The sequence below is a fragment of the Molossus molossus genome, unplaced genomic scaffold, assembly GCF_014108415.1.
Source record: "Molossus molossus isolate mMolMol1 unplaced genomic scaffold, mMolMol1.p scaffold_m16_p_19, whole genome shotgun sequence".
Lineage (NCBI taxonomy): Eukaryota > Metazoa > Chordata > Mammalia > Chiroptera > Molossidae > Molossus > Molossus molossus.
In genome coordinates, this window is record NW_023425354.1 from 27,666,636 (window position 1) to 27,685,520 (window position 18,885).

An 18,885-nucleotide genomic window follows, 5' to 3' on the forward strand; every position below is an offset into this window, starting at 1 on the left:
TGGAGCGTCAGCCTGCAGACCGGAGAGTCCTGGGTTCGGTTCCCGCTAGGGGTACGTACCAAAAAAAAAAAAAAATTTTTTTTAGGGGTAGTGGGTGTTTGAAGCAGGAGGACGAGGACCTGCACAGCCCAGACAGGGGAAGGAGGGATCCAGAGCCCTGCAGGGAATTGCAAGAGCAGCAGCCCGAGGCTATTGCTTCTTGGTTGCCATTATTGACTTGGCTACAATGATGCATCATGCTCTGGGTCTCTCCATTTCAAATTTTAAATAGTTGACCAGAAAAATGGATTGGCTAGATTGGCTCAGGTGCTTATGCTGGGACCAATCAGCTTTGGCCAGTACTGGCTGTGTCACTGGTGGTAAAAAGACAGGCTGCTGGGGACTCACCCTGTGTCATCAGAAAAGGAAATCACTCCAGCTGCTACCCCTAGAGGGAGCTATTAAAATAAATTATTGTCAAAATCAAGAAAATAGTTATGACATTATGTTCCATTTGTGATTCTCTATGCCACCATTACATTCCACTAGACAGCTTACTGAGAACCAACTAAATATAAGAAGTGGGGAGGGGAATGGGTTGAGTTTGGAAGGGCCTGGTTCCCAATCCCACACCTTCTCTCAGCACCTGGTCCTAGCTCCAGTGGGCACCACAGACTGGGAGTCAGGGAGCAAGTCTCTCATAAAGCCAGTCTTCTTCCCCTTGGTGGGTCATGGGCCCCAAAGGGGAGCCTCCTGTTTGGAGGCTCCGCCGAAAGACGATCCGGTCATGCAGGCGGTTGGTTTGGCCTTGCCAGAATTCCATCACCTGTGGGTACAGGATGTAGCCACCCCTATAAAGGGAAGTAAAGGTTTCAGGGCTCTGTGCATTTTTCCAACCATGTCACCCCCTCACCCCCGCCATCCCAGGTTCCCCTGAAGGAAGTTGCTGGGATATAGCTGATGAGGGTCGACAGGGAGTAGATCTGTAATTCCACAGATAGGGTAGCTCCAAGTAAACACAAAGGTCCTGGTGTTCCTTTCCACACTACTACTAGGCATCACTCACCAGTATTCTGGCCGCGGCACCTCTTGTTCCTGGTAGAGCTTTTCCAATTCCTTATTTTTCTTTCTCAGATACTGTTTAGGGGAAGGAGATGGAGGAAGGTCCAGACCCAGTCAATGATTCATTTAATAACCACTTATTGAGCACAGGTGAGCAAGGCAGGCTGGCCTCTGGCCTCCAGGTACACAGTCCAGCGGGAGGGTTAGACAGACTCAGGAGGCCCATTGGCCCATGAGGAGTGGGGACACTCCTCATCCCCATTCCCCAAGGGAGACCACCCTTTTCACTTTGCTAGAGAAAGAGGGCCCTGGCATCACTGGGAGACAGCCTCTGGGGATGAGCCCAGGTTCTTGCCACCCGAAGGACTAACGGGAAGCCCCACTCACCTCCCGATCAGGGATCACGGAACTCTGGTGACTGACCACAGCCCCAATCTGGCTGCTCTTGGGGCGGGAGTGGAAGTAGTAGGTGGCTTCCTCCTCTGGCAGCTTCTTCACAGAGCCCTCCACACGCACCTGCTCAGGGATGGCCTTGGCTACATGGCATTCAATGCTGCTCACCCTCCCCACCAGTACAGGCCCATTCCTCTCTGTCTTCTCTTTATCCACTCTCCCACCACTGTTGGTTTCAACTAGACGAATCAATTGAGAGCTATTAGAGAAGCAGAATATTTGCCCAGCCTGGGGAACTCCACTGGGCTCATATATTAACTCAGGCCCTTCCCAACGTAGCCCACCCTGTCCTGGGAATACTTACCTGACGGTTTAGAGGCTCCCAATAGAAGACAAGGGAAGCAAAGGGATTAGAGTCCTGGAAATGAAAGAGAATCCATAGACAGCCGTCAGGACAGTAGGGAGGATGCCTCTGGTATGCAGGGGGAAGGCAGAAGTCTAAAGCTCACAGGCCCACAGGAGATGCATTCAATGTAATATCTCATTTAAACTCTCAAAGGTAGGCCTACTTTTACAGGTGTGGAGACAGGTTAAGTATTGTGCCCAGGCTCACACAAAGTGGCGGAGCTGCAATGGAAACCTAAGCCAGTTGGACTTCAAGTGATGCTTGCCATTTCACAAACCCACAGGTTTGCAAGTTCTCAGAAATGCATGTTTTGCTGGCATGGATTCAGGGAGGGTGACTCATTTGGATTTGTGAATTGCATGCATATGAAGTGCCAACTCTGTACTCAGACCCAGAAGAGGTCCTGGGGGTATAACAAATACAACAGATGTAGCCTCTGCCCCCACAAAGCTTACCACTTAACAGAGGACACAAACATTAATCACATAATCATAAAAATGCACAGTTAGAAACTGAAAAAATGGCAGGGACAGTGCTAGTCATAATGATAGCAAACAACATAAGTGGCTGGCTTAGTGTAGGAGTTGAGGAGGCTTTTTCCAGGAGATAACATTGGGGCTGAGACTGAAGGGACAGGAGTTACTTGGGTAAACAGATGACCGAGGTGGGCATGGTTGGAGAGAGCACTCATGCACAAGGAGAATGGCAAGTGCAAAGGCCCACAGGTAGAGTGGCACTTGAGCACAGACTGCAACTGAGTTGAGGTGGGGTGGCATGAGAAGGTGACTGATGAGGAAGGGCTGGACTCTGCAGCCCTGAGGATTTACTATGAACCCTTACCAGCTCTTTTCCCTTTCGGCTCTCCAAGTTAGTGAAGAAGCGAAAGCCATCCTTGCCAAAGCCCTTCAGCAGCACCATGCGAGCAGAGGGCTTCCCATCTCTGGGACAAAGAGCAGAGGGTGCAGTCAGAGCCCATTTCAATGTCCTCACTGCCACCCCTCCCCCTAGGATGTCTGAGCACCCCTATAGCTGTGTCCCTTATTCTGTACAGTCAGGGCACTCGGCCACCCACTCCCACTTGTCTCTGGGGATTTGTCCTGAAAGTACAATATGACACTGATGCCTAAGGACTGAACTGTGTCCCCCTAAAATGCTACGTTGATGCTCTAACCCCAATGTTAGTATTTGGGGATAGGACCTTTAGGGAAGAAAGGATAAATAAAGTCATAAAGGTGGGACTCTAATCCAAAGGGACTAGTGTCCTTATAAGAAAAGGAAGAGACACCAAAGATCTCTCACTTGCTCCCCTGAATGCACAAAAGAAAGGCCATGTGAGGACATAGAAAAAAGACAGCCATCTGCAAGCCATAAAGAGATGCCTTACTAACCATATCTGACAGCACCTTAATCTTGGACTTCTAGGTTCCAGAACTGTGAGAAAGTAAATTTCGGCCCAGCCCGTGTGGCTCAGTGGTTGAGCATCGACCCATGCACCAAGAGTCACCGGTTTGATTCCTGGTCAGGGTACATGCCCAGGTTGTGGGCCCAATCCCCAGTGGGGGGCATGCAGGAGGCAGCTAATAGATGTTCTCCTTCATCGATGTTTCTATCTCTCTCTCCCTCTCCCTACCTCTCTCTCTAAAAATCAATAAAGAAAAAAAATTTTTTTTTAAAAGGAAAGTAAGTTTCGGTTGTTTGAGCCACCCTGTCTGTGGTATTTTTTTATGGCAGCTCTAGTAAAGTAACAAGGCTATAAGGGCAACAACCAACAATAGTGTAATCATCCAGTGCTTAGGGACCACAGAAGGTTATGTCAGATCCTCTGCTCAGGGCTCTGGGGTATACCCCAGGCCCAGTACAAGAGCCTTGCCTTCAAGGCCTTACACTTTAGTGAGGGGGGACAAGAAGAGTTGGATAAGAGGCTAATATGAGAGATGTTTCGATGACTGATTATCAAGTGAACGATACAGCCAAGCATTGTCTATTATTTCAAGAAAGAGAGAGAGTGCTTCATGGAGAGATCTCAGGAGATATAACTCTTAAAGGGCAGCTAGGAATACGGTAGGTGGGGAGGTAAGCGAGGCAAGGGTGTATGGGAGGGGGTTGCATCAAGAGTAGAAATGAATGAGGCACTGCATTTCATCACTGAGATGTAATTGAGTGAAGTGTGATTTTTGGTTTATGGGTAAGGACACTGAGGCCCAGAGAGGACAAGTAACTTGTCTGAGGCCACACAGCATGTTAATAAAAGAGCTAGAACCATAAAGTTGTCATCCATCAAACTGAGAGCTTCCTAAGTATCCTGCTTTATTTGTACCCACCCATATAAGGGCTCACGGCTATGCCCACCTGGTACAGGTAGCCAGACACATGGCGTTGGCTTCCCCTATGTCAGGACACTGAACAGCCTCTTCAAACCAGGCAGCAAACTGCTTCATGGGGTCCAGAGAGGCCAGCTGAGCTTCGTCAAATGCCTGGGAAGGAAGAGTTTTATTTCTTTTAATAAACACATATATTGCTTAATGTGTACATAGAACTATTCTAGGCATTTTTCAAATATTAATTCACTTAGTCCTCATAACAAAAAACAGTACTCAGGAAGTAGGTTCTATTTGCCCCATATTACAGGTGAGGACACGAGCATAAGAAAGTAGACTAACTTGCTGGGTCCCACAGCTAGTAATGGATAATGAATCAGGATTTCATGTCATGGGTGTCAAATCTACCACTTGAAAAGCCTTCAGAAAAAGAAAAGACAAATTCTGGGCTCCGCCTTTATAAATCCTCATTCAATAGATCTAAGGTTTAATGGAAAATGCATGTTTAACAAGAATTTCTGGAACTGCTCCCATGCAACCAGAGGCTTTGGGCCTCAATTCTAAACAGTTCTCTTGGTTCCTCTCCAGAGGAGGGAAAGGAAAAGAACTTCTCCAAATGGTAAGCAAATGGAATGAAGGCAGCAAGGAGCTAGGAGCATTCTCCCTCCTCCTCTGTGAGTTAGTCCCCACCCCCATGTTTTACTTATTAAACATTTATACAATGATTGTCCCTGTTCTAAGTACTTTACAAACATCTGAGTCCGCCACATTCCTGTGAGGTAGGTACCATCACTTCACAGGTGAGAAAACTGAGGCCCAGAGTGGTTAAGTAAGCTGCCTAAGGAGATGCATCCCGTGAATGGCAGGATTACAGCCCTGGAAGGCTGGAGACCGAGCCCTTACCCACCACCACAAGCTGTCTCCCGAACCCATCTTTGTCCCGGTTTCCTCAGAACCCCCCCCCCACCCGTCGGTTGTTTTTGAACCCTCTATGCTCGTGGGGATGACCCCAAGCCTCCACGTCCCACGAGGTGGTCCCAGGAACCCCGTGGGGTTCTTCCCACCGCCCCTCCCCTCCTCAAATGACTTGTGACCCCTTGTTCCCCCATCCCTGCGGAGACCCTGCCCGGCGACACCTCTTGGTCCCCGCGGTAACTCTTGCGCATCGGTCCCAGGTCCATGACTGTATCACGGCTGCACAGGTGTCGCAGGTAGTGGGGCCACTTGGTCGGTCGCCCGAACGTCACGGTGACGCCTCGCAGCCCGTACGTCATGGGGCCGTCGGCCACGTGACCCAGCATCACCTGGCGCCGGGTTCCGTTGCGATCGGAACCAGTTTCTCAGTCCAGAGTCTACCCCGGGGAAGGAAGAATTTGTCAGGAGCCAAGCCCAGATACCCTAAGTCCTCGAAGCCAATGGGAGCCCAAGTTTCAGAGGAGGGAGACAGGCGCTGGGAGGGCATTGGTTGGAGTTTTCCGGAGCGAGGCCAATTAGAGCGAGAACAGAGGAACCCAGCGGCCAATGGGAGGCGCCTCCGGGGGCGGGAGCAGGGAGACAAGGAAATTCTGTCACCGCCGTTAACGCGCACGTGGAGGTTTGTTAAAGATATAGGGACTGCTGTCGCCCAGGCTGGGGGCGGGGATGAGACCCTGGAGGCTTGAGGGGAGTGGTCAGTATTAAGTGGCTGGCCCCTGGTAGGTGCCATAAGGCGAGCCTAGTGCAGGAAGTACCCCTAGTGGGGAGGCTTGGGAAAGGACAAATGGAAAATGGAATTAAGGGCCAGACCCAGAGGCAAGGTGACGGGGAGACACAGCGAAAGGGGCATCTGGTTTAAGGAAGAAATCGAGGCGAGAGTGAGAAAGGTTGAAGTGACTTGTGATCACTCCAAATAGGTGCTGTGCAGTGTGTGTGTGTGTGTGTGTGTGTGTGTGTGCGCGCGCGCGCGCCCGCGCTCCGGGGCTTAGGAAGGTGCATTGGGGTCAGGAAGAGACTGTGGAGTGAGAAGAAAGACAGCTGAATGGGAAGGGGGAAGAGGGATATTTGGGATCAAGCTGTCCCAGAGCCATCTTCCTCTTCCAGCTGTGAACCCCCTCTCTCCAGCCTCATTTCTTTCACCCCAGGCCGAGCATGCTGCTTCATTTGCTCATGACTTTCCCTTTCATGGTGCAGCAGACTAGCCAGGTAGATGGAAAGGTTACCACTGCCCCACCTCTCCCAGGCCTCCCCCATCTTCATTGAGTTTCCCCTTTTTCACATTTTGCCCTTCCCAGACAGTTAGAGTTTGGTACCTAAGTCAATGCCAGCCATAACTAAGGGCACAGGAGATTAGGTGGCTGTGCAAAACCATTTCCAGGATGTCGACACAGGGCTGAGAAATGGGAAACCTGCCAGTGTCCATTCTAGCTTTGACCTGGCTGGGGCAGCCATGGGTCAAGGCCTCTCTATAGTCCTGGTTTCCACCATCATCAGGAAGGGGAGCTGCAAGAACCATCTAGGCAGGCACCCCAGGACTGTGTCAGGTAAGGGAACTTCCTGCCCTGCCCAGGTGTCTGCATTACAACTAAGCTTCATAAAGCCCTACTTTAGATACCTGTCAGCCTTTATCATTCGCACATACCTTGAGCCAAATAGAATCTGGAAGACAAATTTGCTACAAAGAAATAATATATATCTCAAGGCTTAATGTTGATCTATGAATTCTCCTGGATCCAGGATTCTAGGGCACCACTGGTTGGAATGTTTTGCTGTATTGTTTTCCTCCATCAACATGACAGAGAGAGTTGACTGGATTTTCTTATTGAAGTTGTCTTTCCACATATGAACATGACTGACCTTCCCTCCTCCCAAATACCTGGACTTAAATCTGTGTAAGCAGTAATTAGTGCCCTTTGACTTAGTTTTGTTCCTGGGTCCACACTCTTAGCACTCCTGGGCTATGCTCCCCTGGATCCAGGATTCTAGGGCACCAAGATTAGGATCATTTGAATGATTTGGTTTAAAACCATGCGCGCAGTACAGTTGACCCTTGAACAACGCCAGGGTTAGGGCCACTGACCCCTCCCTAGTTGAAAATTCACATATAACTTTTGACCCCTCCAAAAATGAACTGCCTACTGTTGACTAGAAGCCTTACTGATAATATAAACAGTCTATTACTACATTTTGTATGTTACATGTATTTTATGCTGGATTCTTAGAAAAAAAAGTAAGCTAGAAAAAGAAAATTTTTATTGAGAAAATTATGAATAAGTAAGAGAAAATACATTAACAGTCTGAAAAAAAATCCACGTATAAGTGGACCCGTGCAATTCAAAACCATGTTGTTCTAGGGTCAACTGTATAGACATGTGTTCATTCAGTTGACATTTATTAAAGACTTGTTTTGGACCAGGTACTGAACTAGATCCGAGCATACAAAGATGAAGATGACATGGTTCCTACCCGCAGGGGTTTGTAGTCTGTAGGGGGAAGCAAATCTGTAAGCTGAAGAGTTAAGGTACTTCTGTGAGGAAATGGGGAGCACAATGGAGGAAGTGGTCTCCAGGGTTCCAGGAGTCAGGAATCTTTTGTAAAGGGAGCAGACATTTGATTTGTCTTAATGAGTATGTGTTTTCCAGATGGGCAATGGATCGGGCATGGCAAAAAGAGGGAACGACGTGAGTAAAGGCTGGGTGCCTTGGGGAAACTTGGAGCCGCGTGATCCTGCTGGAACGGGTGGTGGTGGTGCGAACATGGGCTGGGCACTTAGGCAGGGGCTGGCGTGTCAACTGAAGATCAGGCAGGTGGCACGGGTTAGGCTTTTGGACAATGATTCTTTTTTATCCTGTGCTATTGTGGAACCACAGTGTCTAATTCCTGTTTTTTAAAGACCAGATGAGAAAAAGTAGATTCCAACAGCCTCTCCCATGCTTGGCAATTAGTGAGGGAAGCTTGCAACTGGTTGCCTTTTAATATTTTCCCCTTTGTCTTGAAAATAATAAGTAGGCTTGCATTGTGCTTTTCTGCCTAATGGGATTTGGTGCCTAGATCACAAAGCAGCCCCGCAGTGCAAAAAGGAGGGGGGAACACGTCTGCCGGTTGTGCCACTACTGCTGCAACCTCAGCAAGGGTTTTGCCTGCTTGGGAGAAATGAATTTTTTATTGTTACGGTTTTTTATTAAATACTTTGCCATCCCCTCACCCCCTCAACTTTGTAAATTGATTAATCTTTTCTTGAGACAGTCTTAAATGAAATAGAAAATATATTGTAATATTTCACTGTACAGAGAGGCACACTGGTTTCTCCATATGAAACAGTGAGGCTGCAGGTGGGTTTGGGAACTACGCTTTGCCTGTTTTCTTTTGATGCTTTTGCATTTATGTTCTGAAATCACCGTTTAGTTGGATTGGATGATATATTTCAGTGCTAGCTTAGTGATTGTGTTTTGGGACCTGGTGCCCAAGTGGATGATGGGTGAGGGAGGCAGCAAGATGCTGCAGTGTTGCCCTGGTCGGTTTGGCTCAGAGGTTAGAGCATCAGCCCGAGGAACAAGGGTCACAGTTTCAACTCCCAGTCAAGGGCTCATACCTGGGTTGCAGGTTTGATCCCCAGCCCCGAACCCCAGCCCCAGTCGGGTCAGGGGCATGCAGGAGGCAACCAATCGATGTGTGTCTCTCACATTGATGTTTCTCTCTCTCTCCCTCCTTCCCTCCCTCCCTCCTTCCCTTCTACTCTATCTAAAAAGTCAATGGAAAAATATCCTCTGGTAAAAAATATCCTTGAGCGAGGATTAACAACAAAAAGATGCTGCAGTGTTGTCTAAATAGAAGTGAGACTCTTGTGTCACATGGGTGGTGCTGTTCATTGAAGTGGGGCATGTTGGAGGAGGAGGTTTGGGGGAGAGATGATGTCACTATCAAACCTGTGGAGCATGAGATTTTATGGGACATCCACGTTTGGTCGGGTTGGATAATCAAGTCTGGAGCTTAAGAGAGAGGTCTGGGCTGATGAGATCATTGTAGGTGTCATGAGCCACCTACATGGCACCTGAAGCCATGGGGGAGGATCAGAATGTCTGAGAAGAGCAGAGGGCCTGGGAGAGTTTAGGAGGACAGTGGGGGAGGGGAGAGGCCCAGGAGGATGGAAATGATGCTGGTGATATACAGCCCAGCTTTCCAGGAGGCTGATGGCGGGCCAGAGGGGGTATGCTGGGGCCCCTAAGCTCAGGAATTCTTGGGCCCAGCCTTGGGGTGAACTCAGAACACACATAAGGGTGGGTACTTGGTGCTCTGCCAATAGATGCCTGAGTCCTGAGTATGGTTATCAGGTGGCCCAGAGGAGGGATGCAGAGGAGGCTGACTCTTTTTTTTAAAATATGTTTTTATTGAGAGAGAGAGATAGAAACATCGTTGTGAGAGAGACACATCGATCAGCTGCCTCCTGCACGTCCCCTACTAGGGATCGAGCCCGCAACCCGGGCATGTGCCTTGACAGGGAATCGAACCAGGATCTCTCAGTCCGTGGGACAACACTCAGTCCACTGAGTCACACCAGCCGTGCATGGAGGAGGCTGACTCTTACCTGAGTGTCCTTGCCTGTGGTTATGTGGTTGACCCCTCACACAATCTTTACATGTGCTCATGGGTCACTTTGCAAATACATCACGTTGTTTTTATACATGTTCCCCATTAGAAGCTCTTTCATGAGCTGGATCATGTCACTTACTTTCTCTGGCTCCTTCTCAACATGCCAGCCAGGAAATGCTAATCTGTCATGTTTATGTATAAACTGTTTTGTTAATCCTCTCTGGAGCCAGGTGATAGGCACTGTGAGTAGAACTTGGGAGGTTTTTTTGCACCTGGTGGGAACTGGACCAAGTGTCCTTCCTTGTTGGCTTGAGGGATGTTAAGCTTTTTCAAGCTGAGTGAGGTCTTGGGACATCAATCTCAGTCCTGGCACTGGCTGCCTTGGGAATTAGTGTGGGCCACAGGCAGAGGAAGGAGGCGGATGGCTGGTTTCTAGGCAGGCCCAAAGGATATGACCTGGTGATTCTTAGTTTCACTGAGAAATCTGGTTGATAGGTATTTGACTCTCCTTTCCAGCCCTGATTCTCTGCTGTTTCCCACCATGGTTTGCTTTCTTTTCACCCACAGCCCTGTTCTTTATTCCATCTTCCCTGATTCACTTCCTGCCTCTTCTACTCCCTGAAGAACCCTTCACCAGGAAACCCAGCTGCCACCTGCCCTGAGGTTACTGTAGTTCCTTTAGTGGCTTTGTTCCAACCCCAAAGACCTTGGTCAGTTCATAAGAGTGTCTCACCTCTTGTTCAGTTTCCTGGACTCCCCACCCTGTAGGCCTCAGCCACATCCATAAGTCAGGAGCCCCTGTTGGGTACAGGGACCTGAGATGCTGCAGGTGACTCCCCTCAACATACTCGTGTGAGGCCTCAAAGGGCCCCCAGAAGGTGATTGTAAAAATGGAAGCCTGAGTTCTATTTGCTGGTTTGATTTTTTTTTGTTGCTAATCCTCACCTGCGGATATTTTTTTTTTAGAGATAGTGGAAGAGAGGGAGGGAGGGGGAGAGAGACAGAAAGAAACATTGATGTGAGAGAGACACATTGATTGGTTGCCTCCTGCACATGCCCCAACCTGGGCCGGGGAACAAACCTGAAACCCAAGTACATGCCCTTGACAGGGAATCGAACCTGTGACCCCCCGGTCGGTGGGCTGATGCTCTAACCACTGAGAGGAAGAGAGAGGTAGGGAGAGATGGAAACACTGATGAGAGAGAACATCGATTAACCGCCTCCTGCATGCCCCCCACTGGGGGTTTGGCCCACAACCTGGGCATGTGCCCTGACCGGGAATCGAACTAGCAACCTCTTGGTGCATGGGTCGACTTTCAACCACTGAGCCACACCGGCGGGGCAGATGAGGGCTAATTTTGCCACCAGCTCTCTCCATTCTGTACTCATGTCATCACCTGGGCTAGGCAGAATACATTCTCCTGCCCCCTTCTAATGCAGGCATCCCATTGGAGGCAGAGGTGGCCAGGCACAACTTTTGAACCTGCCTCAACTGGAGAAGGGAAATCCTGTGTCAGCACTCAGTTCTGCCCGCTGGGGGCTGGCACCTTCATTTTCAAAGGATGCCAAGGAGTCAGGTCAATTTCCGCACTTGAAGCAGATGACTTGGAATCAGCTCCCAGGAAAAGGTAACTCTTTGTGCCTGAGAGCAAAGCCAATGGGGAACATGTGGGAAAAAGAGGTCAATTTGTTAATAGTCCTCTTCTTCCCACCAGTCCTGATTCAGAGCTCAGAAAGGCAGCTTTCCAGCCACACAATCCATGCGTGAGGATGAGAGAAATACACCTTCTTCTTCCTCCTGCTACTGCAGTGATCAGATGTAGGGCTGATGGGTTTAAGAGGCTTCAATGCCAGGGTAGATCCAACTGTTGGTCTGGTATCACCCAAACAGGATTTAAGACGGGTCTCCCTGCCTGTTAAAAATAAGTGATCATGCCCTAGCCGGTTTGGCTCAGCGGTTAGAGCGTCGGCCTGCGGTCCAGAGAGACCCGGGTTCAGTGTCCACTAAGGGCACGTACCTCGGTTGGTTTGTCCCCGGCCCTGGTTGGTCGTGCAGGTGGCAGCCATTCAATGTGTCCCTTTCATGTTGATGTTTCTCTCTTTATCTCTCTCTCTCTCCCACTCTATCTGAGCAAAAAATGGAAAAATGTCCTTGGGTGAGGATTAAAAAAAAAAAAGTGATCAGGGGCAGAGAAACTGTGATCCGTGTGAGATCCATCTACCTTTTATTTCTGCAGTTGATGTGAGGGTGGACTGGCTTTAAGAAAAAGCCGTTTGCTTGCAAATGCAGACCGCTGGTGACCAAGGGAAGAGTAAGGAGTGGATAGCTCAAAAAAAGCCTTGCTGCTCCTACACAGAACAGCCACCCTGGGTGGATCCTCCGAAGGAAGGAAAGGCATCATCATTATAAAGGAGAGCACATACTGTTCTCTATCTGCTTGAGAACAGCTCACCTCTCCCTTCAGCCCAGATGCTCAGGCCCCCGCCAGTGTACTGAGCTAGCTCCAGTCTCAATCCGCATAACATCACCTTAATAGCTCTCTCTGCTCCTCCCCAAATCCCCACCAAAGCGTCAGATCTGCAGCACTTGGTAAAACCAAAATTAGCTCACTGCCCCCTCTGGTGCTGAGGTGAGGAGAGGAAGAAAAGCAGAATGTATGGCCAGGGTCCTCTCTTGGGTAGAGATGGGCTCCTAGCCTGGCCCTCCACCCTGGGAAGGGATCTTGACCCTTAGGGAATTTCGTTTTCTCCAGACTTGTTAGCCTCTGGAAATGACCGAGCCAAGCCCCTTTGGCTGTCTCTCCCAAGCTTTTTACCAGCAGGCTCTGAGATCAAAGCCTTTGTCTGTGGGTTGGAGAGTTGAGTGAAGAAGTAGCTTGCTGGTAAGGAAGGCTTTGCTGTGACTTGAGTCTGAGCAGAGTGTGCCTGCTTTGATCTGGGCAAAACTGGCTTATAGAAGAACAAAGCAGGAACACCTATGCTAGGTCCTTTCCCCCCGGAGGTCCCACCCAGGTGCTCTGGGGGTTTGTGCCAATGCCATGAGGTCTGTGTGGCTGCGGCCCTTTTTGGTCAGGAGAGCACGGTCCTGCCTTGGTCCCCCTGTGGATCACTCTGAGACCAGGCTTTCCTCCCCAGTCCCCTCTCTGAGCTCTATGAGGTCAAAGACAAAGGAAGCTGTACTGCCAAGTTGCAGATTTTGCCTCAGGCAACTAAATTTATTAGCAAGAAAAAATTTTTGTCAGCCCAATGCTGAACAACAAAAGTACATAGTTAATAAAGGATAACAAATCTGTCAATCATAAAACATACCTCAAGCAGTTACAACTAAAAATAAAGTTGGATTTTGTTTAATTTAAAAGCCTCAAAAATAACAAGCAATATGTCTTTAAACATGTAGTAGACACAATTGTCTATTATACAATATACACTGTACATAACTAGAGCTTGGGCTGGTAGGGGTGGGTGAGATGAAGGGAGAGCATAAAGGTTCAGGATATGAAGTTGTTTTTACCTGAATCCAGATGCAAATTGAAATGCTGTGTCATTTAGAAAAGAGAATTGCTAGAGTGAGAAAACAAATCCATCATTGCCCCCAAAACCCTAAACTGAAAGCAGGCATGGGGGAGGTGAGTAACAAGGGCAGGAAGAAGGGAGCAATTAAATAAAACTTTAAAGCACACAATACACAGTGTTCATTATCTGAAGTAGAATATAAGGCAACGTTCTCCATAGAAAAAGGGGGATCAGGGAGTCTGTGGGTAGCTTTATTTTTAAATAGAAAGTTGGAATGTGCTGGAGAGGAGTTGTGGCTGGGGCATGTGGAGTGGAGGTGGCCTCCTGAGCCTCTCAGGAGGTGGATGCCAGTGGTGCCCTGGGTGCAGGGCCTGGGGTGTCCGAGGTGGCTGGGGGGCCAGGGAGGTGCAGGAGAGAGAGGCATGGCACGATGATGCAACTCTGGCAGTGTTGGGGGGATGAGGGGGCTCACTTTGCTCCTCGATGGAGTGAAATTCATGTTTTTCCTTTGGAAATAAAGGTTCCCACTCGTCCTGGTTTAGAACGTCTCATTGGGCACAGCCAGTGTCCATGGTCTGGTGAGAGGGACGGGCCAGGGCAGAGCCAAGGGCTTCAGAAGGAGGTGAATGTGGGGCAGCAGCACCCCGTCCTGTGAGGACAGTTGCAAAACAGGAGGGAGGGGCTGAGGGTGGGCCAGGGCAGCTGTGGGCCTCCTTTCCACCAGGGGCCCAGGCAGGACACCTGGGGGATTGCATCTTCGGGGCTTCCCACCTCAGAGGCCTTACAAGTTCTTCGTGACCAGGTGGGTCTTGTAATGTTTGGTGAGGTGGTCACTCCTCATGAAGCGCTTCTGACACTGGGCACACTCGAAGCGTTTGTCCCCTGGGAAGAGGAGATGCCCATCACTCAGAGCCCATTCACAGACACTACCCCAGCCCCCAAAAAGGAGAAGCATATGTGATGTCAAGCTTGTGGTGTCAAAAATAATAGTGATTGGACATAAATGAGTAAAGAGAGTGAAATGATTTCAGGAAAATCATTCAGGAAATAATAGTAGGAAAGGCAGTATGGGGTAGGAATGAAGAGTGTGGACTTGGGCCCGGCTGGTGTGGCTCAGTGGACTGAGTGTTGCCCCATGGACTAAGAGGTCCTGGTTTGATTCCCAGTCAGGACACATGCCCGGGTTGTGGGTTCGATCCCCAGCAGGGTAGCTGATCAATGTATCTCTCTCACATCGATGTTTCTATCTCTCTCTCCCTTCCCTCTTAAAAAAAGGGGGAACTTGGGCCCTGGTTGGTTTGGCTCAGCAGTTAGAACGTCGGCCCGCGGTCCAGAGAGACCCAGGTTCAGTTCCTGCTAAGGGCATGTACCTCGGTTGCGGTTTGTCCCCGGCCCCTGTTGAGGTTGTGCAGGAAGCAGCCAATCAATGTGTCCCTTTCACATCGATGTTTCTTTCTCTCTCTCTTCCTCTCTCTCCCTCCCACTCTATCTGAACAAAAATGGAAAAATGTCCTCGGGTGAGGATTAAAAAAAAGGGGGGGGAGACGACTTGGGAGCCAGAGGGCCTGTGTCTCAACCCAGCTCTACCAGTCACCAGCTGCATGACCTAGCCACCTCTCTGTCTCTCAGTAAAGTGGGCATAATCAAAGCATCCTCTCCACAGAGTTGTTGAGGATTAGTAGATCTGTAAAGGGCACAGTACAGTGCCTGGCATACTACATCAGCGCTTGTTAAATAAATAACTATGCAGCTATGGAAGAAGTCATCAAGGCTGCATAATGCAAATGACATTGCTTTGGGAAACACTGATAAAGGAGTGGCTTGAATGCATTTCCTGGGTGGGCTCAGACCTCTACGAAGACAGTCTGTAGCTCTTGCTCAATTCCTTGGCAGGGCCAGGAATCTGGGTGTCACTGAAGGCAGTGGAGTGGGGGTGGGGGGAGAGGCTGGGGACAGACCTGTGTGGGTGCAAACGTGTCAGGGGAAGGGGTGAAGCATCTGGATGGCAGTGTGCCGCAGGGGAGCGGGAACAGACCTGTGTGGGTGCGGGCGTGCCGCTGGAGTTCGTCACTCCGTGTAAACCTCTTTCCACAGAAGAACCAGTTGCAGACAAAGGGCCGCTCGCCGGTGTGCAGGCGCACATGGGCCCGCAGCAAGGACGTCTTCCGGAAAGTCTTGCCACAGTCTGGGATATGGCACACGTGCTTCTTTTTGCCCTGCTCTCCAGATCTGGGAATGGAGAGTGGGGTGGAGGGAAAGGGAGAAGGAGTGAGGGAGGAGACATAAGATTGGGGGGGGGGGGCAGGGTGGAGACAGGATATGGGATCAGGTCACAAAGCACAGGAGAAGTGAGGAGGCCAGGTGGCGTGAGCCGCTACCATGTCCTCTTGATCCGTGTCCCAGGAAGGAGCTTGGGGAACAGGGCACATACCAAGCTGCTGGTCTGGTTCCAATTACCTCTTGTCCCCATCCTTGCAGTTGGGACATGTGCAGGCCATGCGGCGTCGCTTCTCCCCAGGCTGGGCCTCTCCAGACAGGGCCTGCTCCATCTGCAGCTGGATCTGGGTGGGGCTCAGCCCACTGATGGTCAGGTTGTTCCCAGAAACATTCTGCACCGTCAGCTGCTGCTGCCCTGCAGGGAGTAGGAGGGCATGGCTTGGGGTGAGGAAGCTTGAAGGGGGAGAGCAGAGAGCCTGACACCCTTCTTCCCTTCTGTATATGATAAAGATAACTGCAGCAGCTGATACTTTTGAGACCCTGCTAGATACCAGATACCACTTTAGAGGCCTTAAATGTATTAACTCCTTCAACCTTCAAAACCCTATGAAACAGGTATTATAATCCTCCTCCCACAGTTGAAGAAACTGAGGTTCAATAACATATCAAAGTCACACAGCTAATAAGTGGTAGAACTCGGATCTGAACCCAGGCAGTTGACATCAGAGTCCATGTGCTGAACCGCACAGGCTGAGCCTGCTTTCAGACGCTGCCCACATATATCAATTTGGAAGGGTCTTGTCTTGGGGAGTGTTTCTTCCAGAATTTTCTCCAGCCTTAGGCCCTTCTGAGATACCAACTCTGCTCTCAGGAAAACATCTAGGTATTTTTGTTAATAAGAGTAAGAAAACAGCCCTGGCTGGTTTGGTTCAGCGGTTAGAGCGTTGGCCTGTGGTCCTGAGAGACCTGGGTTCGGTTCCCGTAAGGGCATGTACCTCGGTTGCAGTTTGTCCCTGGCCCTGGTCGGTTGTGCGGGTGGCAGCCACTCGATGTGTTCCTTTCACATCGATGTTTCTCTCTCTCTCTCTGTTCCTCTCCCTCCCACTCTACCTGAACAAAAAAATGGAAAAATGTCCTCGGGTGAGAATAAAAAAAAAAAAAGAGTAAGAAAACAGCCCTGACTGGTTTTACTCAGCGGTTAGAGCATTGGTCTGCGGTCCAGAGAAACCCGGGTTCGGCTCCTGCTAAGGGCATGTACCTTGGTTGCAGTTTGTCCCCGGCCCTGGTTGGATCGTGCAGGGGGCAGCCACTCAATGTGTCCCTTTCACATTGATGTTTCTCTCTCTCTCTCCCTTCCACTCTATCTGAACAAAAAATGGAAAAATGTCCTCGGGTGAGGATTAAGAGCAAGAAAACAGTTCTAAGGGCTTTGGAAAAAATCAAGTCCTCTAAGACTTGCACAAAGCCTTTCAAAGCAGGAGAGTATAGCTGACCTGTTGCTGGTGTTAGAGTGCCACTACCTTGAAAAGGGCCCTTCACCTAGCTAAAGAAGGCAAGGCAAGGAACCATTTTTGCTAGGTAGCTACAATGTTCCTTTGATGATGTGCAAGGCTGTTTTCATACTATATATATTACCAACTATCCCCACTCAGCTGAAGTACATAAGCCATCCCCACTGCCAAAGGCTCCCTCCTTTCCTTCCAACTTTAACTCAAGGCTTTCCTCATTGTGGACGCTTTCCCTCAAGTTTCTTTACCAGGGGCTCCCTTGAAGATCTGTCTTTGGTCTGTACCAGACGAATTTGCATTTGTGTGTCTTCCTAAGTATACCTTATTTTCTCCACCATATTCAAAGTCTTCAGCTATCAGGCGGGGCCAACATGCACCTTAAACTATCTCATGGGGCTACTGTAAGGACAAGTGGATGTGCTTTTAAGCTGGAAGGGATAAGGCAAGTTTCAGGCAGTCTCCTTACTGCTGTTACTGGGACGCATGGGGCTGGCTCCCAGTTTCCATGTGAAGAGTGTGCAGGCACACCACCCCCGCCCTGGCCCAGGGGCCTTCCCTCACCGCCGGTGTTGGTGATGGTGACAGGCACACCCTGGACCTGGACACCGTTGATGTTGATGGTCTGCATGGCCTGGGCTGCCGCAGCCAGCTGGGCTGCATTCAGGCTGATGATACTCCCAGCGGGGGCGATCTTTGGCAAGGGACGCTCTTTCCGGAGAATTGCGGCTGAGTGTTTTTTGCTCGTCCCGCTCGGATGGGGAGCACGGGCTGCTGGGCTGCTACAAGTGGTGGTGGAGGTGGTTGCAGCTGTTGCTGGGGAGCTGTCCTGGACAAGGACTGTCTGCACCTCACCGGAAGGTGTACGGATGTAGACCTGGGAGGGACCAGAGAGAAACAGTCAGTGTCCTAGGACAGACTGGGCTGCTGGCACCTTTCAGTGAGTGCAGTCTCATCTCCCTGCCCATGTAAGAAGTGGGAGTGCCTTTGTCTGCCCAAGCCTTCTCCAACTAGCCCAAACTTACATCCTTACACGGTCCATGATCAACAAAGGGCTACGGCATACCTGTGCCAAGCTGGCAAATGGTGACTGTTGATTCGAAACCAAACATTTAATTTACTTAGCATGGAAAAACAGAATTGCCAAATCTTAGAACTGGAGAATCAGAAAGCAACTAAATGATGACCTCACAAAAGATGCAATCACCATCAAACGAATGAAAACAGCTCTTTTCTTGAGAAAAACAGTTTTTCTCCCATTCAGAATGGCAAAGATGGAAAAATAAAATATGATGCTTCTTGTTGGTGAGACAGCAAGGAAACAGGAGTATGAGTGATGAGCAGTCTAGACTTGCTGGAGGGAAATTTGGGAATATGTATCAGAAGCCTTAAAAATATACATGTGAAAGCCCTGGTCGGTTTGGCTCAGTGGTTAGAGTGTCGGCCTGTGGTCCAGAGAGACCTGGGTTTGGTTCCCGCTAAGGGCATGTACCTCGGTTGCAGTTTGTCCCCGGCCCTGGTTGGTCGTGCGGGTGGCAGCCACTCTATGTGTCCCTTTCATGTCGTTGTTTCTCTCTCTCTCCCTCCCTCCCACTCTATCTGAACAAAAAATGGAAAAATGTCCTCGGGTGAGGATAAACACACACACACACACACACACACACACACACGAGAGCCTGATGGGACAAGAAGGGCATTTGAAGGGGAGAGGCAATAGCAGCTTGGCCTGGGTGTCAGTGCCCTAGCAGGCTGAGGTGTCCACATGGCAGAGCTGAGATGGCTGTGGGAGACTAGTCACATTCACGGGGAACTGATCCAGAAAGGAAATATATATATACACACACTTGTGTTTTGTTTTATCATCACCTGAGGACATTTTTGCATTTATCTTCAGATAGAGCAGGAGGGAGAGAGAGGGGAAGAGAGA

At 49.7% G+C, this 18,885-nt stretch overlaps 2 protein-coding genes across 4 annotated transcripts in view; both read right to left on the bottom strand.

Annotated features, from left to right (window-relative positions):
* Positions 1 to 17: 17 nt before the first annotated feature.
* On the bottom strand, positions 18 to 5,545 carry PNPO (pyridoxamine 5'-phosphate oxidase). The gene is made up of 7 exons (XM_036268771.1): positions 5,295 to 5,545; positions 4,190 to 4,314; positions 2,681 to 2,780; positions 1,799 to 1,852; positions 1,429 to 1,557; positions 1,046 to 1,116; positions 18 to 830 (listed from the first exon to the last, which is right to left on the bottom strand). Exons 1-7 carry the CDS (start codon positions 5,457 to 5,459, stop codon positions 662 to 664), a joined length of 813 nt encoding a protein of 270 aa, XP_036124664.1. The 5' UTR covers positions 5,460 to 5,545; the 3' UTR covers positions 18 to 661.
* Positions 5,546 to 11,235: 5,690 nt separating this feature from the next.
* Positions 11,236 to 18,885, bottom strand: part of SP2 (Sp2 transcription factor) — a 29,822-nt gene continuing 22,172 nt past the window's right edge. The window contains exons 4-9 of one of the 3 annotated variants that reach the window (XR_004960328.1): positions 17,523 to 17,835; positions 15,694 to 15,868; positions 15,272 to 15,465; positions 14,008 to 14,118; positions 13,709 to 13,885; positions 11,236 to 11,365 (exon numbers count right to left, since the gene is read on the bottom strand). Coding sequence is in view for 2 of the 3 variants with exons in the window: in XM_036268394.1 (XP_036124287.1) it covers positions 13,849 to 13,885; positions 14,022 to 14,118; positions 15,272 to 15,465; positions 15,694 to 15,868; positions 17,523 to 17,835 (816 nt within the window). In the remaining variant the exon portion in view is untranslated. Of the gene's footprint in view, positions 11,366 to 12,914; positions 14,119 to 15,271; positions 15,466 to 15,693; positions 15,869 to 17,522; positions 17,836 to 18,885 lie in introns of those variants that run through there. The other 2 variants (XM_036268394.1, XM_036268395.1) reach the window with 2 other exon arrangements.

Bases quoted from the DNA above. Each gene is read 5' to 3' on its own strand.
- PNPO (XM_036268771.1), bottom strand. From the start codon at position 5,459: ATGCTGGGTCACGTGGCCGACGGCCCCATGACGTACGGGCTGCGAGGC. The intron at 2,781-4,189 runs GTGGGCATAGCC...TCTTTGTCCCAG, and splicing joins TGTCTGGCTACCTGTACCAG to AGATGGGAAGCCCTCTGCTC. The intron at 1,853-2,680 runs GTAAGGGTTCAT...TTTCATTTCCAG, and splicing joins GCCGAAAGGGAAAAGAGCTG to GACTCTAATCCCTTTGCTTC.